A 23,188-nucleotide genomic window follows, 5' to 3' on the forward strand; every position below is an offset into this window, starting at 1 on the left:
TCCTCTGGCGGGGGCTGGAGAGGAGGCCCTGGCCTTCCTGAGGACTGCATTCAGAGGGGTGGCCTTCATGTCCCAGAGCTGTAGGAGGTCACGCATTTCAAAGGGACAGGGAAAGGATTCACCGTTGTAAGCCCCCCTGGAGCAACCACAGGCGCTCTGAGACTGGAGCTGAGTAGGCTGGGCAGGAGCTCAGAGAGGGGCTGCACTGTCCCAGCAGGGACACAGCCTCAGGCTGAGGGAGCCGTGTGGAGGCTGGGTCGGTCCCTAGCGCAGGGGTTTGGACAGACCATTCCTGCCGAGAGCTTCTGCAGCACTCCGGGTGCCCTGCGTTTTGTTCGTTCGCTCGTCAGCTGGTGGGCGTTGGGTGGGTGCCACTTTTTGGCCACTGGGAATAACGCTGCTGTGAACACTTGTGTGTATTTTTGTGTGAACATGCCTTCAGTTCTCTTGAGCACTGTTTGTCTAGGAGCGGAATTGTTGAGTCGTACGGTAACTGTAGGTTTAATTTTTTTGAGGGACTAGCAAACTGTTTTCCAAAGAGGCTGAGGCTGCTCAGTGTCACAGTTTTGCCACTGACGTGCAAGTGTTTCCGCATTTCCTCACCCTCTTGGGCGCTTGCTACGTCCGTCTTCTGATGATCGCCACGCCAGTGGGTGCCAGTGACGTCGCACTGTGGTTCTGATCTGCATTTCCTTAGCGGCTAATGTTGCTGAGCCTCGTTTCCCATGCTTAGTGGTCATTTACGTATCCTTTTTGGAGAAATGTCTATCAGAATCCTTTCCCATTTAAACATTTGTTTTTTTTTTAATTGTTAAGTTGTAAGAGTTTTAAAACATATTCCGATTCTAGTCCATTATCAGGTATGTGATTTGTAAACATTTTCTCTTATTCTGTGGGTTGTCTTTTCACCTTCTGTTTTTATTTTTTAATTCACTGAAGCAGAGCGCCCTTGTTGTAGCTTGCTTATAGGGGTCTAGGGGTTGGGGAAATAAGTAAATAATAGGTACAAAGCGCATGCCCTGCTGCTGTCCCTGTGTCCTGGCATGGGGACACAGAGGCAAGACTAGGATATCATAATGGAGGGAGGGCCAGTTATCTGGATACAATGCTGTTACTTTCATTGGTTGTGTCCTTAAGGTGCCTCCTGGGATGATTTGTTGAGAGTATCGTAGCTCTCTCCTGTTTGTGTCCAGTGTGTGGTTGTAGCTCTGGGAGGCGTGGAGAACACTGGGCATGCGCGTGACGTGTGCGAATGAAGTGCCAGCTGTGGTTTACTTGCCGTGGCCCCGGGGCAGCCTGACTCCCCCCTCCAGGCCCCTGCCTGCAGCACCTGTCCTGAGCTGCTCGTCTTTTCTCCCCCCTTCGCAGTTGAAGATTCAGGACGTTCACCTGCGCTTCGAAGATGGCGTCACCAATCCTTCCCATCCTTTCGCGTTTGGCATCTGCATTAAGAACGTGTCCATGCAAAACGCCGTGAACGAGCCGGTGAGTGTGGACTGTGGCCGGACCAGGCAGAAGGCAGTGGCTCTGGGGAGTCTGGGGCTCTGCCCTCTGCCGTTTTGTCTTTTGTAAACGAGTTTGCGTTCCTTCCCGGCGTGTTCTCTCGCTGGCACGCGCGTCGCACCTGTGTGCTGCAGACCTAATGTGCTGACATGGGGAACGCAGTTAACTTTCTCTGACCTTTCGTTGTGTCACTCACACACTGAATGTGGGTGCAGCCCCTTGTGCCACACACGAAGAAACTGAGGCACAGAGAGGCTCCTTCTCATGCAGGTGCCCCCCCGGCAGACAGACTCCTTCCGTTTATCATAGCTTCGGCTACCGCCTGGGGTGTCTGCTGGTGGTTTCCGCTGGACTCCGTCCTCCACACCCCTGCTGCCCTCACGTTCTCGGTCTTTGCCCGCCTGTGGACGCGGACACTTCCAGGAAGTTGCAGGCTTGTCAAAACCAAGACGGCCACCTCATGTCCCATCCTCCCGGTTGGCTCTCCCGAAACCCACACTTCCCCTTTATTCTCCAGCCTGGCCCCGGACGCCCGAACAAGTGAAAACTGACATCTCGCGAGCCCATTTCTGTGTGAGGCGCTGTTCTTAGTGCCTTTCGTGACTGAGCTCGTTGAGTCCTCATTAACTTTCCGTCACCGCCGTTGCCCTGCTGGGGGTGCTGAGGTGCAGAGGGCTGCAGCGGGGGCGTCTCAGCGAGGGTGTCTTGGCCTGGGGCTGGGGCTGGCGGGCTGGGGCCCGGGGGCCAGGTGGGCCCCTGCCTGGTGCTGAGAGTGAAGGTGCAGCGGGTCGCCACCCACCCGTCGTTTCTTGTCCGAGGCCGCTCCCGTGCGGCGGTGGCGGCGGCGTTCCGTGGCTGCCGCAGAGACCCGCGGTCTGCAGACAATGTTTGCCGCCCGCCCCAGGGCACGTGTCCGTACCCGCCACCCTGCTCTCTGGAAGCCGCGTGCCTGTCCTTTAACTTCTTATTTCTCAGCCTCCAAATCCATTCGGTCATCACGCCCTGCCAGTTTTTTCTGTAGAACGTCTCAGATATGGCTCTTCCCTGAACCTCAGGGCCAGTGCCCAAGTTCAGGATTCTGTCGGCTTTTGCCTGGGCTGACGAGACATCCTGTTCTGGGTCCTCCTGGCTCCCGTCCTAGACTCTGGATTGTGTCTGTACCAACGCTTCCCACCCTTCCCACGTCACGGCACACAGAAGACAAATGGAGTATTTGTACCCGACGCGGGGGCCGATGGATGTGGCTGCCTGGGGCTGGAGGTGGCTAGCTCGTGGTAACCAGCTGCCTCTGAAAAGTACCTGGAGCCTAGACACTTGCTCATGCCCTTGACCCGCTCCTGACTGATTTTCTCTGGCACACCGGGAGGAGCTCTGCCTTGCACTGTGGCCGGAGTTCTGTGTCTAAAACACATGCCTGGTCCCAATGCGTACCTACGTCAGACCCGCATGGCCTGTCCCTTCAAGTGTGAGCTCCGAGCTCCTTGGCGTGGCCTGCACTTGTCCTCCTGGTGTGTCAGGGTCCTGGGGCTGCCACAACCGGGATCACAGCCTGCATGACTTATAGCAACAGGAATGTGTTCTCTCTGGTTCTGGAGGGCGGAAATCCAGAATCAGGGCGGTGGCAGACTAGGTTCTCTGGGAGACCCTGAGGGAGAAACTGCTCCGTGCCTTTGTCCTTGCTTCCGGTGGTGGCCGAGGCATTCCTTGGCTTGTAGATGCTCATTCCAGTCTCCGCCTTGCTTTGCACATGGCCTTCTCCCTGTGTGTCTGCTGTTGTTATAAGGGCACCACAGGCCCCGCCCTAACCCCGTCTGACTGCATTTCAGTTTGGTTACATCTGCAAAGACCTTCTTTTCGAATAAGGTCCCATTCACAGGTTTTGGGAGAATGTGTGTGTTTTTGGGGGAGGAAGCTATTTTGGGGGAGGAGCACTTACCTAACGCCCCACTCCTCACGTGCCGATGCACACGTGCAGACACCGCCCCCGCACCACATGGGCAGCGCTGCAGGTGGACGGGCTCACCGTCCTCTGAAGGTCCCAGGTGTTTTGTGTCGCCGACCCTGCGCTTTGACATGTGTCCCAGCCCTGTCCTCTCCGCCAGCCCTGTGCCCGAAGCTGGCACATCTCTGGAGCTCGTTCACGCAGTGCCTCTTCTCTTTGCTTGCTCACGGCGTCTTACGTAGTCTCCCTCCGCTTCCCTCTGCCCAATCACAGTCGTTTGCGTGTGCGTGTCCTCAGTGAGCTCTCCCCGAACTCCGGGAAAGCAAAGCCATACTTCAGTCTGGTTTTGATCCCCAGCACCGAGCAAAGCACCTGATGCGTGCTTCTTCACAATTGGCTTGTTGAACGAATGAATACATTCATGAGTAAAGAGGGCCATCTCGTTTTCGTCCCTGCCTTCCCTCAGGTGCAGAAGTTAATGCGGAAGAAACAGTTAGATGTGGCCGAGTTCAGCGTCTATTGGGATGTCGACTGCACGTTACTGGGGGATTTGCCGCAGGGGGAGCTCCAGGTATGCTGCTGGCAGAGGCCTGGTTGCGGGGCTGCGCTGGGGTCACGCGGTGCCGGGTCAGTGTCACGTAGGAGTTCGTCCTCTGTGACTCCGCGTCCCGTCCCCGTGCCCCCTCTGTGGGCACCTGCTCTCACGTGTGTTGCTTGAGGTACTTGTGTATGTGACAGAACAATATGGAGTGCTTTGTGTATGTTTTACATGTATGTTGCATTATAGACTTCTTCGTTTTCTTTTTTTCACGTGAGGCTGTGTTTTAAGATGGATCGGTGTGGCTGTTTGTACTTCTAGTTCATTGCTTCTGACTGCTGCACAGCATCCACCACACGCATCAAATACATTGTAGTTGTCCATGCCGCTAGCTGCTGTGTGCAGGCATTCGGATTTCCAGCGAACAAAGCACTGGGTCTAATTATTTTTTCTTAAAGATTTTAATTATTTATTTTTAGAGAGAAGGGGAGGGAGGGAGGAAGAGGGAGAGAAATATCAATGTGTGGTTGACCCTGGAGTGCTCCTACTGGGCACCTGGCCCACAACCCAGGCATGTGCCCTGACTGGGAATTGAACCCACAACCCTTTGATTTGCAAGCCGACCCTCAATCCACTGAGCTACACCAGCCAGGGCTGGATCTAATTCTTAAAGAAGAGATTTCTTATGCTGATGTTGACATTTCGCCTTTGGTGGCATTCCTTAAAAAACACTTAGAAGGTCATTATAAATTAGATATAAAGTATTACTGTTTTGTGAAGATTTAGAAAAATCTCAGTTTAATCTTTTTGTGAGGACATTGTAGGTGATTTAAGTGACACAGAAAAAGGACTCGCTCCCCCCCCCCACCCAAGATTATCATCGGCTTGCGTGCTGTCGTGTGGCACAGTTCTGTTTTGCTGTCTTGATTAAATAAACATTCTGCTTCCATGCACTAGGGCAGTAGACAGCTGTGAAATAAGGGCGGAAATGAATATATGATAGTCTCTAAGATATAGCGTTACATTTAAAAAACTGTAGCAAAACAGGGTGCATGCCATTTGCGTAAAAATGGTTAAAAACCCCAGAAAATTATGGGTTTGTCTGAATACACGTAGATGCCTCCGGCAGGTCGCAGGAGACGCTGGCACTACTGGTGCCTCAGGGCACTGAGGAGGAGGGGACTTAGGTGGCTGGAGGGTGGGAGTAGGAAGGAGGTGTTTCACTTTGTTTTGCTTTTACGTTTTAAACCACATGAATGTATTATTCAGTAAAAAATACAAATAAAGATTTTTAAGTGCCGGGGAGCTGTAGATCCCAGTTTCAGCCTGTCTTTGGAGTCTGAGGCAGTATGCACACGGGCATGTGACTTGGCCCTGAAAACATTTGCGATAGTGACAGAGGTTCTCGCGACACTCAGGAGGCCATGGGCAGGAGCATGGACAGCCGCGGCCACCGCTACATCTTGGAGCCCGTGTGCGCGTCGGCCCTGCTAAAGAGGAACTGCTCCAAGGAGCCTCTGCGGTCTCGGCACACGCCCCGCATTGAATGCGACATCCAGCTGGAGACCATTCCCCTGAAGCTCTCTCAGGTGCCCCCTCCCTGCCGGGTGCTCTGTGCTGTCGCCTCGGGACGGGGACTGGGGTGGAGGAGCGTGGTGGCAGAGGGGTCTCAGTTCTCCGCCGCGCCCCCGTGGGGAGCACGGGCACGAGGGAGGTGTGCCCAGAGTTCTGGGGGCGGGCAGAGTGCATGGGCAGTGTTGCAGTCGGACTGCGTGGAGCCCGTGAGCTCTGAGTCGGCGTTGACGAGCGCCGAGCAAACTCGAGAGCATGGTGCCTGTCGCCACGGAACGACCTCAGTGTGCAGGGGGGAATGGCCGCTGATGCCGAGGTTCCGTCTCACGGGTCACACTGGGTTTCAGTTCGGGGGACTGGCTACCGTGAATCGTTCTCGTTAGATGTGCGTCTCACCTGGGTAAGAGGAATGGATCACTTCTAACCCAGTATCTCTTAATCTCTAATAAAAAGCTGCAATACCGGCAAGTCATGGGATTCCTCAAGGAGCTGGAGCGGAAGGAGAGGCAGGTGAAGTTTCGAAAGTGGAAGCCCAGAGTGGCCGTCTCTGAGAAGTAAGGGCGCGCCGGTCGCCGCTCGGGAGATGCGTGTCGTAGCATTTTGTTCTTTCCTGTGGAGGTCAGAAACACCCCTCCCTGTTCTTTACCCGGGGCCGGAGACGAAAGCAGAGTCTCTTTTCTGGCCTTTAAAACGCCACTGCTGTTGTTCATCACTGTCGATACTCTTTTTTGGGGGGGCGGTGGTGGGGGGGTCACTGTTGATATTCTTCTCGTCTGTGGGTGTGGTGCTCGGGGGCTTAGGTTGAGTGCCGTGGGCCTGAGCGGACCCTCTCGGTCCTTGTAGCAAGGGGCCTGGGGTTGCTCGGGTGGGACCCGCTTTCCCATGCCTTTTCTCGCAGGTTGTTTGGGGGGCACACACACAGCACACTTTGTAGCTTCTGCAGCGAAAACAAACCTTTTCATGTTGCAGTCAGTATACACTTGACCGATCCAGTGTGTTAAAACTCTTAGGTCGTGTGCGTTTCCACATCTTGTGTGAGGTATTCCATTTATGATCCTTAGTAGTCAAATCCCTGGCCATTATCTCGTGATGGCATTTACCTTACAGCCACCACATGACTCTCAGTGGAGGGGACCGATGTTACAGGTAATTCAGACCAGTCGAGGAATATGTTGTTATTGTTGTACAAATCGAGGATGTGTTATATGATGTAGGTTTGCTTTCTCCACGTGTCGAGCGTAGCCTAGTATTAGAATGAGTGTGAGGCATAGAGTGATGGCCGAGGGCGAAAAGCCATCTCAGGAGGGGAGCGGTGTTGCGTGGATTGCCCTGGGCCAACGGCATCCTCGTTGCCTTTCCTGTAAGAGGTCATTGCGTTGTCACGAAATGTTTCAGCTGCCGGGAGTGGTGGTACTTCGCCCTGAACGCCAACCTGCACGAGATCAGAGAGCAGAGGCGGCGCTGCACCTGGGACTTCCTGTCCCACCGCGCCCGCGACGCCGTGTCCTACACCGACAAATACTTCACCAAATTGAAAGGAGGCGTGCTGTCTGCGGACGACAAGGTGAGCGGACTGACCGCGTGTTGTGTTTCGTGTCTTCAGAGGATGAGGATGTCGGTCTCTCAAGGCTGATGAAAGGGAGTCTAGGAAGAAGCCGAGTCCCTCGCTGAGGAATTCAGTTCCACGGGGTGGAGTCGGTCAGAGCTCGTAGGGAGGCCTGACCTGGCTGCTGCTGAGGAGAGCCGGCTGTAGGCCGGGCCAGGAGGAGGTGGCCGTGGTCCCGCTGCACCTTCGTGCCCACTCCTTGCCTGCCCCGCCTTCCGGGCAGGGGTCAGGGGGACTTTTCATCTGGTCAACTTTGCCTCTTCAAAGCCCAGTTCCCATCATTTTTTATTTCCTCTCGAGTCTGTAGCTAATCTCTGTAGACTTCGGCCTACATTTGCTCTGAACCCGATTGACTAGCTTGACCTTGGGGCTTTGGAGGTGGAAGCCAGGTGGGGGGTGGGGGACAGGTGTAGGGGGTGGGGAGCAGGTGGCGAGGGCCAGCGTCTCAGGTTCATTGCAGGGCTAGCGACTCCCGGACCCACCGGGCCTGGAACCCTGGCCCTGCCTCCAGCCCGGCTCTGGTCCGTCTCTGTCTCCCAGGGGAGGGGAGTGGGGGTCCTGTTGCTCCTTGATTTGTTTTGTTTTTGTGAGCATCAATTTTTGCTGAACAATTTAGAGTGTCTCCAGTATTTCTGCTCAGGTACTCTCTCTTAAATTGACTGTTTCATTAGTAAACCCTTCCAGGAAAAAGGAATATTACTTTCCCTTTAGCAACTATCTTAACTCAGGCTGCTATAACAAAATGCTTTAGGCTGCACTAAAAAAAATAGCCATTTATTTTTCAAAGTTCTGGAGGATGGGAAGTCCAGGACCAACATACCAACTTGGTTGGGTCCTCGGGAGCTTTTTCCTCCTGGCTGCCTTCATACTGTGTGCTCCGTGGCCTTGCCTTGGTGGAGAGAGACGTCTCTGGCTGTCTGCTCTTAGGGGGGCAGTAACCCACCATGAAGTCCCACCCTCTCGACCTCACCCAGCCTAGCTGCCTCCCGAAGGCCCCACCTCCAAATCCCCTTCCGCTGGGTGGAAAGCTTCGACACGTGACTGGAGGGAGGGGCACACAAACGTTCAGCCCACAGGAGTGTCCCGTCCACCTCGGGGTAACCACTCAGCGTCCAGTCCCTCTGCATTCTCGCTTCTCCTGCTGGCGCCCTGAGGCCTGACCCACTCACCTGTTCCTGCCATGTTTTTAAGGTTTTATTTGTTTATTTGTAGAGAGGGGGAGAGAGGAGGAAAGAGAGGGAGAGAAACATCAGTGTGTGGTTGCCTCTTGTGCACACCCCACTGGGGACCTGGCCTGCAACCCAGGCATGTACCCTGACTGGGAATCGAACTGGTGACCCTTTGGTTCACAGGCCCACGCTCAGTCCACTGAGCCACACCAGCCAGGGCTGTTCCTGCTATTTCTCACCAGTGTCAGGCGTGGTTACTGACATGGGTGCCTTAGGTAAAGGATGGAACAAAGAAGACATTTTGTTTTGGATGGTTTTCTTAAAGACACAGGCAAAGACATGGAGGGAGAAAAAAAATCTAAATTTTGAGGTGAGCAAGTAAACACACATAATTCCTTTTTCCTGGTATTAGGGCATAAGAAAAGTCTAGGACAGCTAATTGTATCTTCGGCACCTTTGCTCGTAGCTGGCTCCCGTTGTTCCTCCCTAACTAGCAGGAAGCAAGTGTGCCATGGAAAGTAAGGAGCTGGGGGCCCGCACGCTGCCTGTGTGAGCTCGGCCCTCGGCTTCCTCGGCGTGGTCAGCTGAGGGCAGGCTCCTGACAGGGCTGCGCATGCTCGGGGCTGCGCAAGGTGCAGGGCGCTGCGGCAGCCCCATGCTCCCATTTCCCCTTTCAATCCGGTTCTGTTTTGCTTCTCCCTCTGGGGTTCCTCTTGGTCTCAGAGACCAAGGAGAACCCGGTGGGGTTGCTTGGAAGAGCCGTGTAGACCAGAAACACAGCAGTCACGGACCTGACTACTAAGCTTACCATTTCTCGGCCGTCCGTGGACATGGTGGGGACCAGGTAGGCCCCTCACAGTGCTCGTAGTTGGGTGCTCTGTGCGCAAGTCCGGTTTCTCTGGAGCTGCAACACCTGCTCCATGTGTTTGCCTGGGTTCGTTTCCCCCACGCAGGAGGAACTGCGTCGGATCGAAGAGGAGCAGAGCTTCGAGGAATTAAAGATTCTGCGAGAGCTGGTGCACGAGCGATTTCACAAAGAGGAGGAGCTGGCAGAGGTGAGGGCCCTCTGCGAGGAGATGTGCTCAGGCCCGGCGCACTCTGGGTGGTGCTTCCGTTCTGACGTGCTCCCGCTCCTGGGGTGGGCAGGGGTGGACCAGGACCCGGGGGCACGCCACTGCTCATTTCAGTCTCCGGGTCCTCACGTCTGCCCACTGTTGATTGACACAGAGCCTGCGGGAGCCTCAGTTTGATTCTCCGGGAGGCTCCCCTGGAGACCCAGAAGCCGGCGGAGGCAGCGGCATGCTGCAGTATCTCCAGTCTTGGTTTCCTGGCTGGGGCGGCTGGTCTGGGCAGCAGACCCCCGAAGGGAAGCCGGGCGAGGGGCTGTCGGCAGAGCAGCATGAGCAGTGGACCCCCGAGGAGATCCTGGGTAAGGTGGCGCTGGCCTTCACGTCGGCCCCGGGCGGCAGTGGAGGGAGGCGCTGGGTTCATCGGAGTGTGCTACTCCCGACTCGGCCCGTGGGGTGTTCCAGGCAGAGAAAAGCAGACGTTCGTGAAGCAGCTGGTCTCACGGTCACAGAGGCAGAGAGGGGGTGTTTCGGGAGAGACCGCCTCTGCAGTCCGGTTACTAAGTTTGAACATTAGCCCAGTGTCAGGTAGCTCAGTTTCAGACAGCGGTTGTAAGAGAGCAGGGTTTGAGCCAGTTCAGGAGTTTTAAACTTGGGCTTGAATGCCGCCCAGAGCCGCTCTTCGAGTCCTCACTGCCCTTCCCACTGCCCTTCCCACAGCCACAGCCGGCCGCGTGAATTTGAAGTAATTAAAGTGGAGCAAAGCATCCACTCCCTCAGCCGCACTGGCCACGTTAGCCCCACGTGCCAGGCGTGCCCAGAGCCACTTGTGGGTAGTGGCCACTGTCCTGGACAGAGCGGTGGAGGGCGTTCCACTGTGTTGCGTGGCATGTACTTGACCATGAATCTGGACATCCTCCTGGTTGCGAATACGTTGATGAGAGCCCTCACGAAACAGTTGGGCTATTGTGCATCAGTGAATAAATGTCCCCCACAGCCTGGGAGTTCTTTTCCAAAAAGGGAGAAGAACAGCTAAGTGGTGTGATCACGACTGCTCGGCAGCCTGGTTGTGCTGTGGACGTTCTGCTCGTGTTTCCCTAAAGCCGCCTCTGCCTCCCGTCAGGCACCGAGGAGTTTTTCGACCCCACTGCGGACGCCTCCTGCATGAACGCGTACACCAGGCGCGACCACGTCTTCGCCAAGCTGAACCTGCAGTTGCAGCGAGGCACCGTGACGCTGTCTCACCGGGAGCCGGGCGCCCCTCGGACGGAGGAGAGCGCTTTCATGCAGCTCGAGTTTTCAGGTACTGCCCCCGGGACCACCCGCCGGGGGCGATCTCTCCGGGTGCCCTGTCCACTCGGAGAGCTGTGTGCTGGAGAGCTGCCAGGATGTCGTCCCTAGGGAGACACACGGTGAGGTGTGTGGGAGCCTCTGGTTAGAACGTCCATCAGCCGGTCAGTGCGTGACCTTGCCGTACGTGTGATGCGCTCAAAGACACCTCGACTCATCTGTGCCGTGGGCTCATTAACACGGAACCGGTGGCCAGCGCACGGTGACTCATGCCCGGTGGAGCTGGTCTGGCCCGCGTGTTTCCTCCGTGAGGCGCATCACCCTTCTCGGAGCTCAGGCGCACCAGGCAGCATTTCAGCACCGCGCGGGCGGGCTGTTTTGGACAGTGAGGTCGACGTAAAGCAGGGGAACGAAAAACCCGGCACTGAGTAGACCGGGAGAAGGGCGCTGTGCGCCATACGAGAGCTGAGACGAGAAGACAGGGCGCTGTTTGTTCAGCCTCGGCCGGGGACGTGCATCCTGGGTGGCTCAGATGTTTTGCTGCCCTGCACGTGTCCTCGGAAGCGGCATGGGCACTGGTGTGGGGGCTACAGGTACGTTTAGTGAGCGGGCACTTTCGCAAGTACGGACTCCGCCAGTAATAGGGATTACCTGATTTTGACTTCTGTTTGTGGCTTGAAGTAAAGGTGTGTAAATAAATACCCAGGTGTCGGTTTTTACATCTCACAAATACTTTTTATTTCAGTTCATAAAATAGCCACTTATCTGAGGTTATTCAATGTAGCTTAAAGGTGAAGGACACAAAAAAGCCAGTTTGTTTGACTTTGTAATCTTGAGAGCTGGAATACCATAGACTCAGTATGGGCCAGCAGATTTCTTGAACTCAATTATAAAGCGCTCTGTTTAAAATGCATTCTGCTAGGAAGTGTCTAATATTGCTTCGATATTTTTAAAGGTAGGTTTATGTACATAGACATATAGACAGATAGATAGGGTTTTTTTGTGTGAGTTTCGGGGAAAACAGTTCACGATATCTAATGGTCATCTGTAAAATCATGTACCCAATACCTGACGACACTTGAGGCTGCCATGGCATCGCGTCAGCTCTTACGTTTATTTTTTGTAGATGTGAAACTCCTGGCAGAATCCCTTCCTCGGAGAAATTCCTCCTTGCTGTTAGTCCGGCTGGGCGGACTGTTTCTTCGGGACCTGGCCACGGAAGGAACGCTGTTCCCTCTCCTGGTCTTCCCTAATCCCGTACGTACGACAGTGGGGAGGCGGCCCGGCCAGGGTGGGGCTGGGTGCCGGGCTGTTTGGGGCAAGCGGTAGGTACTATGAACTCGATTCGTTGTGGCATTTGATCCTCTTGAGACAGCTGGGCTGGTTAAAGACAGGCTGAAGTTAGATACGTTTCTAAGTTTGTCAGCGAGCAGATGCTGGCGGGATTTGTGGCCGAGTCGTCTTCCTCCCCTGGGTTGCAGCCACCGCGGAGCAGTTGGCTCTGATTTGGAAGAAAGTGCCGTAAGCACCACTGATTTCTGCGTTTCGGGGTCAGTGTTTCGGGATCAGTGTTTAAATTTCCTCTGTGTCTGCCCGACATCGTCATGCCTTCTGACCTTCGTCACCTGATAGGACCTCTTACCTTTCCAGAGCCCCCCAGAACACCACCTCATGATTTCTATATATAGATGCCAATTTCTGATATTGAATAGTCTTTATTAATCAGAAGATCTTCAGTGTTATTGAATTGGCAAAGATATGGTCAGAATAATCGAATATTTAGACACTTGCTTGGCAATATAATTTTTTGTGGCAGGGTTTGGGGGCAGTGAGTGGATTGTGGAGAGGGTGGGATGCAGGGTGAAAATTTGAATTGAAGAGCTGTACACGTTTAGTACCCACTTAGCACTCATTACGTGTGCTGAATGCAAAGCAGCGCACCGTCCGTGCGGAGGGAAGGACGTGTTTGCTCTAGGTAGGAAAGGAGGGCCTGGCCCGAGGGGTCGTCCTCAGCGGCAGGTCCTCAGCAATCGGGTGTCGGATGAGTGTCGATTCGATTGTGCTCAGTAAGAGTGATGCGAAGGGTGACCCTGAGCACGTGTGCCCGCCTGAGCATGAGTTGTCCCCTCTCCCCTGACGTTTATGCGTTTTCTGTGTGTTTAACAGCAAAAAGAAGTTGGCAGAGTCTCACAGTCTTTTGGTCTCCAGACAACATCTGCAGACAGAAGCGAACACTATCCTGGTAATTTGTCCTCCGTTCTTAAAACTGATCCTGAAAAACGTGTTGGTTACAGATCAGTGGTCCTGGTCAGTGGTGAGAGAGGCCGTGTGTCCTGCTGTGTGTCCTGCTGGTTGCTGTGTGGGCCCGTGTTGGACCTGGAGGCAGCCTTGTGCTCTCTGCCAACCCACGTGTAACCGGGGCAACCTCGTGGGGCCTCCCACTGCTTGGTTTTCATAAGGGGAGCAGGTAGAGGATTCCTGTTATAACTGAGGGTCAGTCCTTTCTGTATTTTATGAAAGTGTGCATAAGTGTGAACTAATTGGAAAATGATTCAGGAAGTGTCTTGTCTCCAGATTCCTCATAGGCCTGTTAAGAATGGAAGGACTGACACTGCTGTGTTCCCCCTCCTCTGTCTGGCTCTCTCCCCAGCCGCGGACCCCGACGCCCCGGTGTTTGAGATGCTGTACGAGAGGAACCCAGCGCACAGCCATTTCGAGAGGCGGCTGAATGTCAGCACCAGGCCCTTGAACATCATTTATAATCCCCAGGCTATTAAAAAAGTAGCAGACTTTTTCTACAAGGGAAAGGTTCATACCTCAGGTTAACTTTTTTGTTTGTTTGCTCTTACGTTACTCTCTCTAGGCCTCTTTCCTGTCGTCTCTGGTGCCCTGGACGAGGGTCGCGGTGCACTCGGTGGCCTGGCAGTGGCAGCAGAGGCACGGGCACAGGGCTGTCCTTCCCTGCCGAGTCGGAGCACAGGTCCTTGGAAGTCACTCTTCCAGGAGGACTCAGTGCCCTTAAATGTTTTCTTTATCTTTGCCTCCATTTAGCAAACTTTTTTTTTTAACACTTCCCATTCCAGTAAGATGGCGACTTCCTTGGCTACCCAGGATTTTTTAGACCCCCTGAATTTAGGAGGTTTGTTCCTCCAAGACTTTCCGTCTAGAGGACAGGCAGGATTGATGGTCTGGTTTACTTGCTTGGTGTAGCATTAAATACCACAGAGTTCCTTTCTGCCCTTTCCCACACCATTGACTGATTTATGTCTGCCTTTCCCCCCCCCGAAAAGAATTGAAACAGTAGGTACAGAAAAGGCACTTTTGTTGACAGTGAAATTGTATTACTTTGCTAAATGTATCCCCTCCTTCTTTATAATAATGAAGCTGTTTTAGTTTTTGGTCTGTTTTTGAGACTTTTCATATAAATAGTAGCCATAAATGTTTTGGCTTCATTACTCCATCACTGACAGAATGTGGAAAGCATTTCCTTCTAAATCTCATTTTCTTTTTTTTCTTAATATTTTATTTATTTCTTTTTAGAGAGGGAAGGGAGGGAGAAAGAGAGAGAGAGAGAGAGAGAGAGAAACATCCATGTGCGGTTGCTGGGGGCTGTGGCCTGCAACCCAGGCATGTGCCCTGACTGGGAATCGAACCTGCGATGCTTTGGTTCGCAGCCCGAGCTCAATCCACTGAGCTACGCCAGCCAGGGCTAAATCTCATTTTCTTGTTCAACGTAATGTCATGCTTTTAAGGATTTTGAAATAAAATAGTTTGGAGTCTCTCAGACAAGAATCTGAGAAATTCTAGTAACTTGCGTACCTTTCCCTGGCTCCCTCCTCGTGACCGTCCCTCACCCGTCGTCACCCCATTCCTGTCACCCCGAGTAGCGCCAGGACAGTCTGCAGGACAAACCCGTGGCTGTCATACAGACTGCTTTTTAGTTTCGGTGGAAGTTCTTGGTGGGAACAGATGTTGCTTTTGTCCGTCACACCCCTCGAAGGCCCTGATTGTCCTGTCTACGTCCAACCTTGCAGGCTTTGGGTATCAGTCCGAGCTCGAGCTGCGAGTGGCTGAAGCTGCCCGGAGGCAGTACAACAGGCTGAAGATGCAGACCAAGGCAGAGATCCGGCAGACTCTCGATCGCTTGCTGGTGGGCGACTTCATCGTAAGTGAGCGAGCACGCGTCAGCCCTCCTGGGGGTGCCGGGGCAAGGGGCAGGTGTGCCGGCGGCCAGGCGCTTCGCCTGCCGTGGGTAGGCGTGCTCGTAGCGAGTGTCCGATTGAACTGAGGTTATGAAATCCTTATCAGCTGGCAAAAAAACCCCAGAAACCCTCGTGTCTTTTATAGTCAGGGTGCAATGAATAAAAGAAGGATGGCTGTGACTAGGTCACGTTTCCTCCTCGTACCCAATCTGGAGCGCCCTCTAGGCTCGTCGTCGTTCCCTTTTCTAGACCTGTGGTTTTTATCCGCGTTTCACTCCTGAGCACCCCCTGTTCGTTTACTGTCAGCAGGAGAAAAACCACTGGAACCATCCCCCAGTTTCCGTCCCAGGTTGTGACGGTCACTGTGTGATGCTGGGAAACCAGCTGGTGCCGGGGTGTCGTAGACAGGGACAGCCAAGAAACCTCTCAGCGGTCCAGCCAAACCCGGTTTCCAGCACCGGGTGGCGGTGCACTGCCGGGATGCGGCAGTAGGTGGCGCAGTTAGAGCGGGGCTTCCTTTGGGCGGTGCGGCGCCCGCTGGGGTTAAGGGGTGGCAGGAATGTTCTAAGTAAAATGTTTCCGGGTGTGTGGTATGGGATGGAGAGTACATTCTGTTTTCTGTTTCCACACAGATCACCACTGTTATCCATTATCTTAGACAAAGAGGTTTCTTTTGGATAATACACGCTTTAGCTTTTACTATGTACATGTAATTAAGGCAATTTTAGCTGCAGGGAGGAACAGGTACAGAGTCATGAATTGTTCTGTGTGCTTTTTATATTTCAAATACCCAGGCGTATATGTTTTCCACTAATATTCTAGGGCATGACAGTCCACGGTTACCAATGTCCATGAATGAATAAAAATGTTTGAACTTTTGCTGTTTGTTTTTGAGCTCTGTCATTTCTGCAACACTTTAAAGTATTCAGCTCTGTAAATTTAGGAACGAGATCTTCCTTGAGCCATGGGTTACTCTAGTCGAAGAGCAGACAAACCTCCAAAAGGGTCGTTTGCTAGTGTCCCTCCCGCTTCAGACACCTGCCTCTGGTACAGGCTTACGCCCTCAGGTACCCGCACCTGCTTCGGTTTTAAACTCTGCGCTCTGACATCGAAGACTGACACCTCCAGGTGCTCTGACACCGGGTGTGGCCTTCTTGAAGACGGGGCCCTGACCGCTCTGCGACCTTTCACCAGTCAGCGGTAAAAGTTATTGAACCGTACTTTGTGTTATCTTTGCAGGAGGAGAGCAAACGGTGGACTGTGCGACTAGACATTTCCGCCCCTCAAGTGATATTTCCGGATGATTTCAAATTCAAGAACCCCGTCTTAGTTGTCGTGGACCTGGGAAGGATGCTGCTGACGAACACCCAAGGTACGGTGCAGGCGGGGGTGACGAGGATACAGCTGGGTAGGTCACCCTGTCTGTGCTTCCCCAGGTGAAGCTTAAAGAAAGGTCTGTTACGTCTTAAAGCTCTGAAGTTCATTTGTCGCTTTTTAAATAACAGCTTTATTGAGGTACCTTTTAATACGTGTCCATTCAGTTGTTTTTGGCATTTTGCTGGCATTGTGCATGAGTCTCTTTACCCAGTCCCAGAACATTGCCATCATCCCGAGAAGCAGTTTGAACCCACCAGCCGTCACTGTCCGTCCGTCACCCCCTGTCCCAGCCCCTGCCAGCCACTGGTCTTCATCCCTGGACTTACCTGTTCCGGACAGTTCGTGAGAACGGAGCCGTACGATAGGTGGCCTTTTGTGTCTGGCTTCTCTCCACACGTTTTGCGTGTTTCCCCGTGTCGTAGCGTGGGTCAGTCCTTCACTCCTGCCTCTGCTGGAAGAGTGTTTCTCGTGTGAATGTATGACATGTTACTTGTCCGTTCTCAGCGGCTGGCCGTGTCCACTGTTTGGCTGTTAACAGTAATGCTGCTGTGAACTGTCGTGTGTAGGCTTTCGTGTGAACGTACGTTTTCAGTCTCCTGGGTGTACTTCAGTGTGGGGTTGCTGGGACACGTGACGACCTCGTGTTAGACATTTTGAGGAACTGCCAGGTGGTTTCCCAAAATCGCGCGCCATCGTACTGTCTCACCAGCAGTGTGTGAGGGCTTCGGTTTCTCTGCGTCCCTGCCGACACTTGTTATTACCTGTCTTTGGGATTGCAGCCATTTTTATGGGTGTGAAGTAGTATCTCATTGTGGGTTTTGTTTTATTTCTTACGGTAACATTTTGTATTGTAATAAACATTGTTTCTCAGTACTTCATTTCAGGAAGAGAGATTTAGTGTACTTAGGGATATTAGGGACACATATGAAAAGACTCCGGGAAGGCAATTCCGTTGTGTGTGTGTGTTATAACATCCCCAGTAGAGCCAGGGTTCACCTTGGGATGGGAGGGAAGACAGAGGGGATTCGCGGCGTCAGAGCTTGAGGAAGCTTGCCAAGTAGCTTCGGGCTGACCTTGACTGAGCAGGCCCGAGAAGGAGCACAGGGCGGAGGGTGTGAGCAGGGGCGGGAAGCCGGGTGCTTGGGGAACGTGCGAAGGGAGTGAGAGCGGGAGAGCAGGGCCACACGACCGCAGACAGCACCTGCTCGAATTGACGAGACATCGGCGTGGAACGGGGATGCAGGTGGCTGGGCCCAGTGCTGTGTGTAGTTGTCGCAGCCGCACCCAGCGGCAGGGAGGCGGGCTTTGGAGAGCGGGCTCTGGAGAATGAGGCCTGCTCAGAAAGCGCTGCTGGCCCGGCACTGGCCCAGGCACTGGGGATGCTGTGGTGAGAAACACAGAGTTCCTAGTGGGGGGCAAAACGAACACACTGGCGAACCAGGGGGAAGGAGACTGCTGCTTTCGGGAAGTGACGCAGGCGGGCGGCGGTGGCGCTCAGGCAGGGCACAGGCGGTGGGGGTGGGGTGCAGTTTCCGGCAGCGGGTCATCGGCTGTGCCCGTGGACGTGCGTCCCTGCGTCAGCAGGTCTCTCACCTGCTTTTCCTTTGCGTTTTGCTTTCCAAATTAGTGGGTGAGTTCACACTGACTAAAATGGTGAATACAGGATATTGGCTGAGATTTTTTCATCCATTTATTTTTTTTCCAATGGGGGCTGGTTGATTCTCTGCTTGCTTGGTCATTACATTGAAGGGAAGAAGGCAAGGGCAGATAGAGACCGTGAATTCTCTCTTTTTTTTTTACCTGCAGATGAACCCAGCAAAAGTGGGGATGGGTCAGCCTCTGAAGAGAACCAGTTCAGTGACGAGGAGTACAAGACCCCCCTCGCCACCCCTCCCAGCACCCCGCCTCCCGAGGCGAGCAGCGGTGCCGGGGAGAAAACGCCTCCGTTCTCCGCGGCCGAGTTCAGCGAGGAGCAGCTGCAGGCGCACCTGCTGAGCACGAAGATGTACGAGCGGTACTCCCTGTCGTTCATGGACCTGCAGATCATGGTGGGGCGGGTGAAGGACAACTGGAAGCACGTCCAGGACGCCGACGTGGGGCCAACCCACGTGGTCGAGAGGTTCGACGTCCATCTGCAGCTAGAGCGCCGGCTGATCTACACGTCTGATCCCAAGTACCCCGGGGCCGTGCTCTCCGGCAACTTACCGGACCTGAAAATCCACATCAACGAAGACAAGATTTACGCCATCAAGAACTGCTTCTCGCTCCTCACCACTCCCGACGTGAAGACGTCTGACCCTCAGATTAAAGAGAAGATCTTCCCCCAAGAGGACCAGCGGGGAAGCTTGCAAGACTCGGTCATGAACCTGACGCAGAGCATCGTGATGCTGGAGCAGCGCACTCGGGAGGTCCTGGTGGAGTCCCAGCTCCTCCTGGCCGAGTTCAAAGTGAACTGCATGCAGCTCGGCGTGGAGAGCAACGGCCAGTACATCTCCGTGCTCAAGGTGTTCGGTACCAATGCTCACTTCGTGAAGAGGCCTTACGACGCCGAAGTCTCCCTGACCGTTCACGGTTTGCTGCTGGTGGACACCATGCAGACCTACGGTGCAGATTTTGACCTTCTGATGGCTTCGCATAAGAACTTGAGCTTCGACATCCCCACGGGCAGCCTCCGGGATAGCAGGGCCCAGTCTCCTGTCTCTGGAGCCACCGTGGCCCCCCTCCCTCACGCCGCTGCGCTGAGCAGCCCGCCAGCGCCCGGCGTCTCGCTGGACAGGATTCTCACCAAAGAGCAGGAGTCGCTCATTAAGCTGGAGTACCAGTTTGTGAGCTCGGAGTGCCCCTCGATGAACCTGGACAGCTCCCTTCAGGTGGTTTCACTGCAGGTGAACAACTTGGACATCATCCTAAACCCAGAGACAATCGTGGAGCTGATTGGTTTCCTTCAAAAACCCTTTCCCAAGGAAAAGGACGACTCGAGCCCCCAACCTTTAATGACTGATTTTGAAAGCAGCTTTAGGGGACAGGGAGCTTACCAAGCTACGTACGAACAGAACACGGAGGTCGCCGTGGAGATCCACCGTCTTAACCTGCTGCTCCTTCGGACGGTGGGGATGGCCAACGGAGAGAAATACGGCAGGAAGATCGCGACCGCGAGCATAGGTGGCACCAAAGTCAACGTCTCGATGGGGAGCACCTTCGATGTGAACGGCTCCCTCGGCTGCTTGCAGCTCATGGACCTGACGCAGGAGAACGTTAAGAACCGGTACGTGGTCAGCATCGGCAGTTCCACGGGCTACGAAAACATCCTCAGCGATATCGGCTACTTCGAGTCCGTGTGCGTGGGGGTGGAGGACGCGGCCCTCAGCGAGGCCCTGAGTTTCACGTGCGTGGAGAAGTCGAAACAGGAGTGTTTCCTCAGCCTCAGGATGGCCTCCCTGCACTACAACCACTCGGCCAAGTTTCTGAAGGAGCTGGCCCTGTCCATGGACGAGCTGGAAGAAAACTTCCGGAGCATGCTGAAGAGCGCGGCCACCCGGGTCACCACGGTGCTGGCCACCAAGACGGCCGAGTACAGCGAGATGGTGTCGCTCTTCGAGACGCCGCGGAAGACCCGCGAGTCCTTCAGCTTGGAGGACAGCGACCTGTACGGGCTCGGCCCCGCCGCCTCGCACGCCGACACCGTGAAGCTGATCTTGAACGTGAACATCGAGTCGCCCGTGGTGTCTATCCCTCGGAAGCCTGGGAGTCCCGAGCTGTTGGTCGGGCACTTGGGACAGATATTCATCCAGAACTTCGTGGCGGGCGACGACGAATCCAGAAGTGACCGTCTGCAGGTGGAGATCAAAGACATTAAACTATACTCTCTGGACTGCACCCAGTTGGCGGGCAGAGAGGGTGCCGGGTCGGACGCCAGCCGGGCGTCGTGCCCTCCCTCCGGGCCGGCCAGCGCCAGCAGCCAGGAGGAGGCCCACTTCACCCGACACGACTTCTTTGAGTCTTTGCACAGAGGCCAAGGTGAGGAGCGCAGAGCGCGTCTCGTGGTGTCTGTCTGAGGACGCCGAACCCAGCTCACGCACGCTTTGCTGAAAACAGCAGCAACACCTTTTTCTTTTAGAATTATCCCCAGTGACTATTTAAAAAAAAAAATCACACTGGAATTTTACTAGAATGCTTCCCATTAGGTTGATACGTTTTCAGCTTTTCCCATCCAGTGCCGTATTTGGGGAAATAAGACATTTTTTAAGTAGCCCCCTTTGAGATTGGGTGAGTGCGCATTCACAGGGATGTTTCAGTGAGTGGATTCTGTTAACATATTTGATTTGGTCAAATACATCTGAGTTTTCAAATTTCTAAGCTGTAGACCTTTCCTAGTTAAATATTATGGTCCCAGACAGCTAGAGGACTTGGCGTAATTAGGGTATGAAATTTGGGCTGTGGGTGTTACGCTCTCCTTTTGGTATCCTGCCGTCTTTGATCCTGGGTTGGCTCAGGGCGCTGGGAACGGCAGGCCTGTGTTGGTGTTCTCAGCCTCTGTGGCTGCAACCAAACAGTTTAATCTGTTGCTCTCAGCATCCTCAGAAACCAGGTAAGCCCTGGAGCGTTGGTGAGGACACTAATGCCCTTGAGGACTTTTTCTGTGATTCTCGGATATTAATCCATGAATTATTTGCATACTTGTCCAAAGATCGCTCTCTCTGCTTGGGTAAAAGCTGTTGCCTTAGAGCCGTTCACTTGCTGTCCTTGATTCTGACGTAGGCCCACTCAGAGGAATCAGTCTGTACCTGGAAGCTGGGTAAGGATGAGCCGTTGGGCTGGGAAAATGTCATCTTGGGAGGCCGAGAGAAGCTTCCTTAACGTAGCCCCTGGCCTGGGTCAGCGTTCACCACATCACCCTTCGAAGCCACCAGATGGATCACGCCATGCAAACATTGTTCCTTTTGGCGTGTGAATTTGTCTCGTGTCTCCGCGCGCCATGAGTTCTGGTGCTGGGGTGGTCATCCCGGTCTGTGCTCGAGCCTGGGCCCTGCCCAAGGGCGACCCGTGGGCAGCCCTGCTTTACACATGTCGCCCTTTGCCAGTGGTCAGGTGGTGACCGGCAGTGTTGGCAGGCCGTCACGCCCTCTCTCTTCTGCAGCCTTCCACATCCTGAACAATACCACCATCCAGTTCAAGCTGGAGAAGATCCCCATAGAGAGGGAGTCCGAGCTGACCTTCTCCCTCAGCCCCGACGACCTGGGCACGTCCAGCATCATGAAGATCGAAGGGAAGTTTGTCAACCCCGTTCAGGTGAACACCGTGTTGATTTTCACGTCAGGACAGTTGAGGTCACGTGTTTGTTTTACATCTTCAGTGTGTAAATATATCTAGATTTTGTTATATATTGCCATATAAACTTCTGCAAGGAGAATACATAAAGTTAGGGAGGTGTCTGTCATTAATGCATGTCAGTGTTGATCACTTGCTTCCGTCAGCTTCTGTCAGGGAGTCCTTTGGTTGTGTCCCCTTGTCACCGGGAGCCAGTCCTGCTAGCTGTCTGCTGGGGGAGGGGGCGCATTACATAGAGGAAGGGGGCAGATCCTTAATTCCATTGCCATTCAGAAACGGGGGGAATTACTGCTTAAAAATTCAGTGTGTCTTTCCCAGGAGGATATAATTCTTATCCAACTCGGCCCAGCCTGTAAAATAATCTGATTATCGCAGCTGCTGACAGATCCTTTCAAGGGGGAATTAGGATTAGTCTTGCCCTCTTGGAAATGAAATGGGCCTGGGTAGGGATTCCGTGTGTGTGTGTGTGTGTGTGTGTGTGTACGTGTACACATTTACCCTCCTTTTTCTTTAAAAGTGTTGTTTTTCCTGCTTTTGCAGGGAGGAGAGAAAAGAGCCTAACATTATAGAACAGCAAGGGCAGGCAGGATCTCTGGACCTTAGGCCCTAGGCTGGGGCAGTGGTTGGTCACTAGTCGGTGGCAGGGGTGCTGTTACCTGGACATGCACCTTTTGGCGTCAGTGGTCCCCGGGGATGGGTCTCTGGGTGATAGAACGTTCCCTGAAGCTTCCCTATGGATGCTCACCTTGAGTTAGCACACAAGGTGAATTCTACTGGGTCGTGTCGACTTGTTCTTGTAGTTACCATTGATTTACTGTAGTTTTAGATGACGTTCTTCATTAAAATTACTTTAAGTTATTAAAAAGTAATTTCTAAATAATTTAAGAGTATTTTATTATGAAAAAACTTAAATACACACAAAAGCAGCTAATGAACCGCATGCAGCCGTCACTCAGATTTTCTTCCCACCCGACTTTAAGGCAAACCCCAGGCCTCATGCCATTTCTGTCTCTGTCACCTGGAATGTGCCTGCGCAGACCGACATACACTCCCTCCCTGACGACAGCAGCGTCGTCATGCCGTGTAAGATAAACGAGGACTCCTCGGTATCATTGCACTTGCATCCGTTTTCAGGTGGATTTATTTGACAAGGACCATATGTGGCGTTTCTACGCTCCGTACATCTGTGGGCCGCTGTTGATGTAGCTCCCTCTCACCTTTTTCCCCCAAGCCACTATTCTGTTGTGAGAGCCGGGTCAGCCGCCCTGGAGAACGTCCCACATTCTGGATTAGCTGTTGGTTTGTGGGGTCACTTAATTCGTTCCCCCACACCTCCTATGAATTGTAACTTCACTCCACAGGTTTAACTGGAATCAGGTTCATTTTTTGCTTTTTTTTGGCAAAGGTGGTGCCGTGTGCCGTCGTACTGCCCTGTGTCAGGAGGCACGAGTGTCTGCTTGTCTCTCAGTGATGCGGAATTGGCGGTTGTGCTCGGGGCGGGACCTGATCCCTCCGCCGTGAATTCCCCGTCAGTCATTCGCATACGGGCTCATTGCCTCAGTGAGCTGTGTTGGGACGGGTTATCTAATTAGGG

At 53.6% G+C, this 23,188-nt stretch overlaps 1 protein-coding gene across 3 annotated transcripts in view; it reads left to right on the forward strand.

Moving 5' to 3' along the window:
• Nucleotides 1–23,188, forward strand: part of VPS13D (vacuolar protein sorting 13 homolog D) — a 226,359-nt gene that overhangs the window by 13,156 nt on the left and 190,015 nt on the right. For all 3 annotated transcript variants that reach the window (XM_028511940.2, XM_036025326.1, XM_028511941.2), the window contains exons 6-20: nucleotides 1,369–1,485; nucleotides 3,912–4,016; nucleotides 5,402–5,572; nucleotides 6,009–6,109; nucleotides 6,951–7,119; nucleotides 9,284–9,385; nucleotides 9,558–9,759; nucleotides 10,521–10,700; nucleotides 11,814–11,944; nucleotides 12,854–12,929; nucleotides 13,338–13,508; nucleotides 14,722–14,852; nucleotides 16,129–16,261; nucleotides 18,073–20,283; nucleotides 21,404–21,555. In XM_028511940.2, coding sequence (XP_028367741.1) covers nucleotides 1,369–1,485; nucleotides 3,912–4,016; nucleotides 5,402–5,572; nucleotides 6,009–6,109; nucleotides 6,951–7,119; nucleotides 9,284–9,385; nucleotides 9,558–9,759; nucleotides 10,521–10,700; nucleotides 11,814–11,944; nucleotides 12,854–12,929; nucleotides 13,338–13,508; nucleotides 14,722–14,852; nucleotides 16,129–16,261; nucleotides 18,073–20,283; nucleotides 21,404–21,555 — 4,152 coding nt within the window. The remainder of the gene's footprint in view (nucleotides 1–1,368; nucleotides 1,486–3,911; nucleotides 4,017–5,401; nucleotides 5,573–6,008; nucleotides 6,110–6,950; nucleotides 7,120–9,283; nucleotides 9,386–9,557; nucleotides 9,760–10,520; nucleotides 10,701–11,813; nucleotides 11,945–12,853; nucleotides 12,930–13,337; nucleotides 13,509–14,721; nucleotides 14,853–16,128; nucleotides 16,262–18,072; nucleotides 20,284–21,403; nucleotides 21,556–23,188) is intronic.

Source organism: Phyllostomus discolor, chromosome 5 (assembly GCF_004126475.2).
Source record: "Phyllostomus discolor isolate MPI-MPIP mPhyDis1 chromosome 5, mPhyDis1.pri.v3, whole genome shotgun sequence".
Lineage (NCBI taxonomy): Eukaryota > Metazoa > Chordata > Mammalia > Chiroptera > Phyllostomidae > Phyllostomus > Phyllostomus discolor.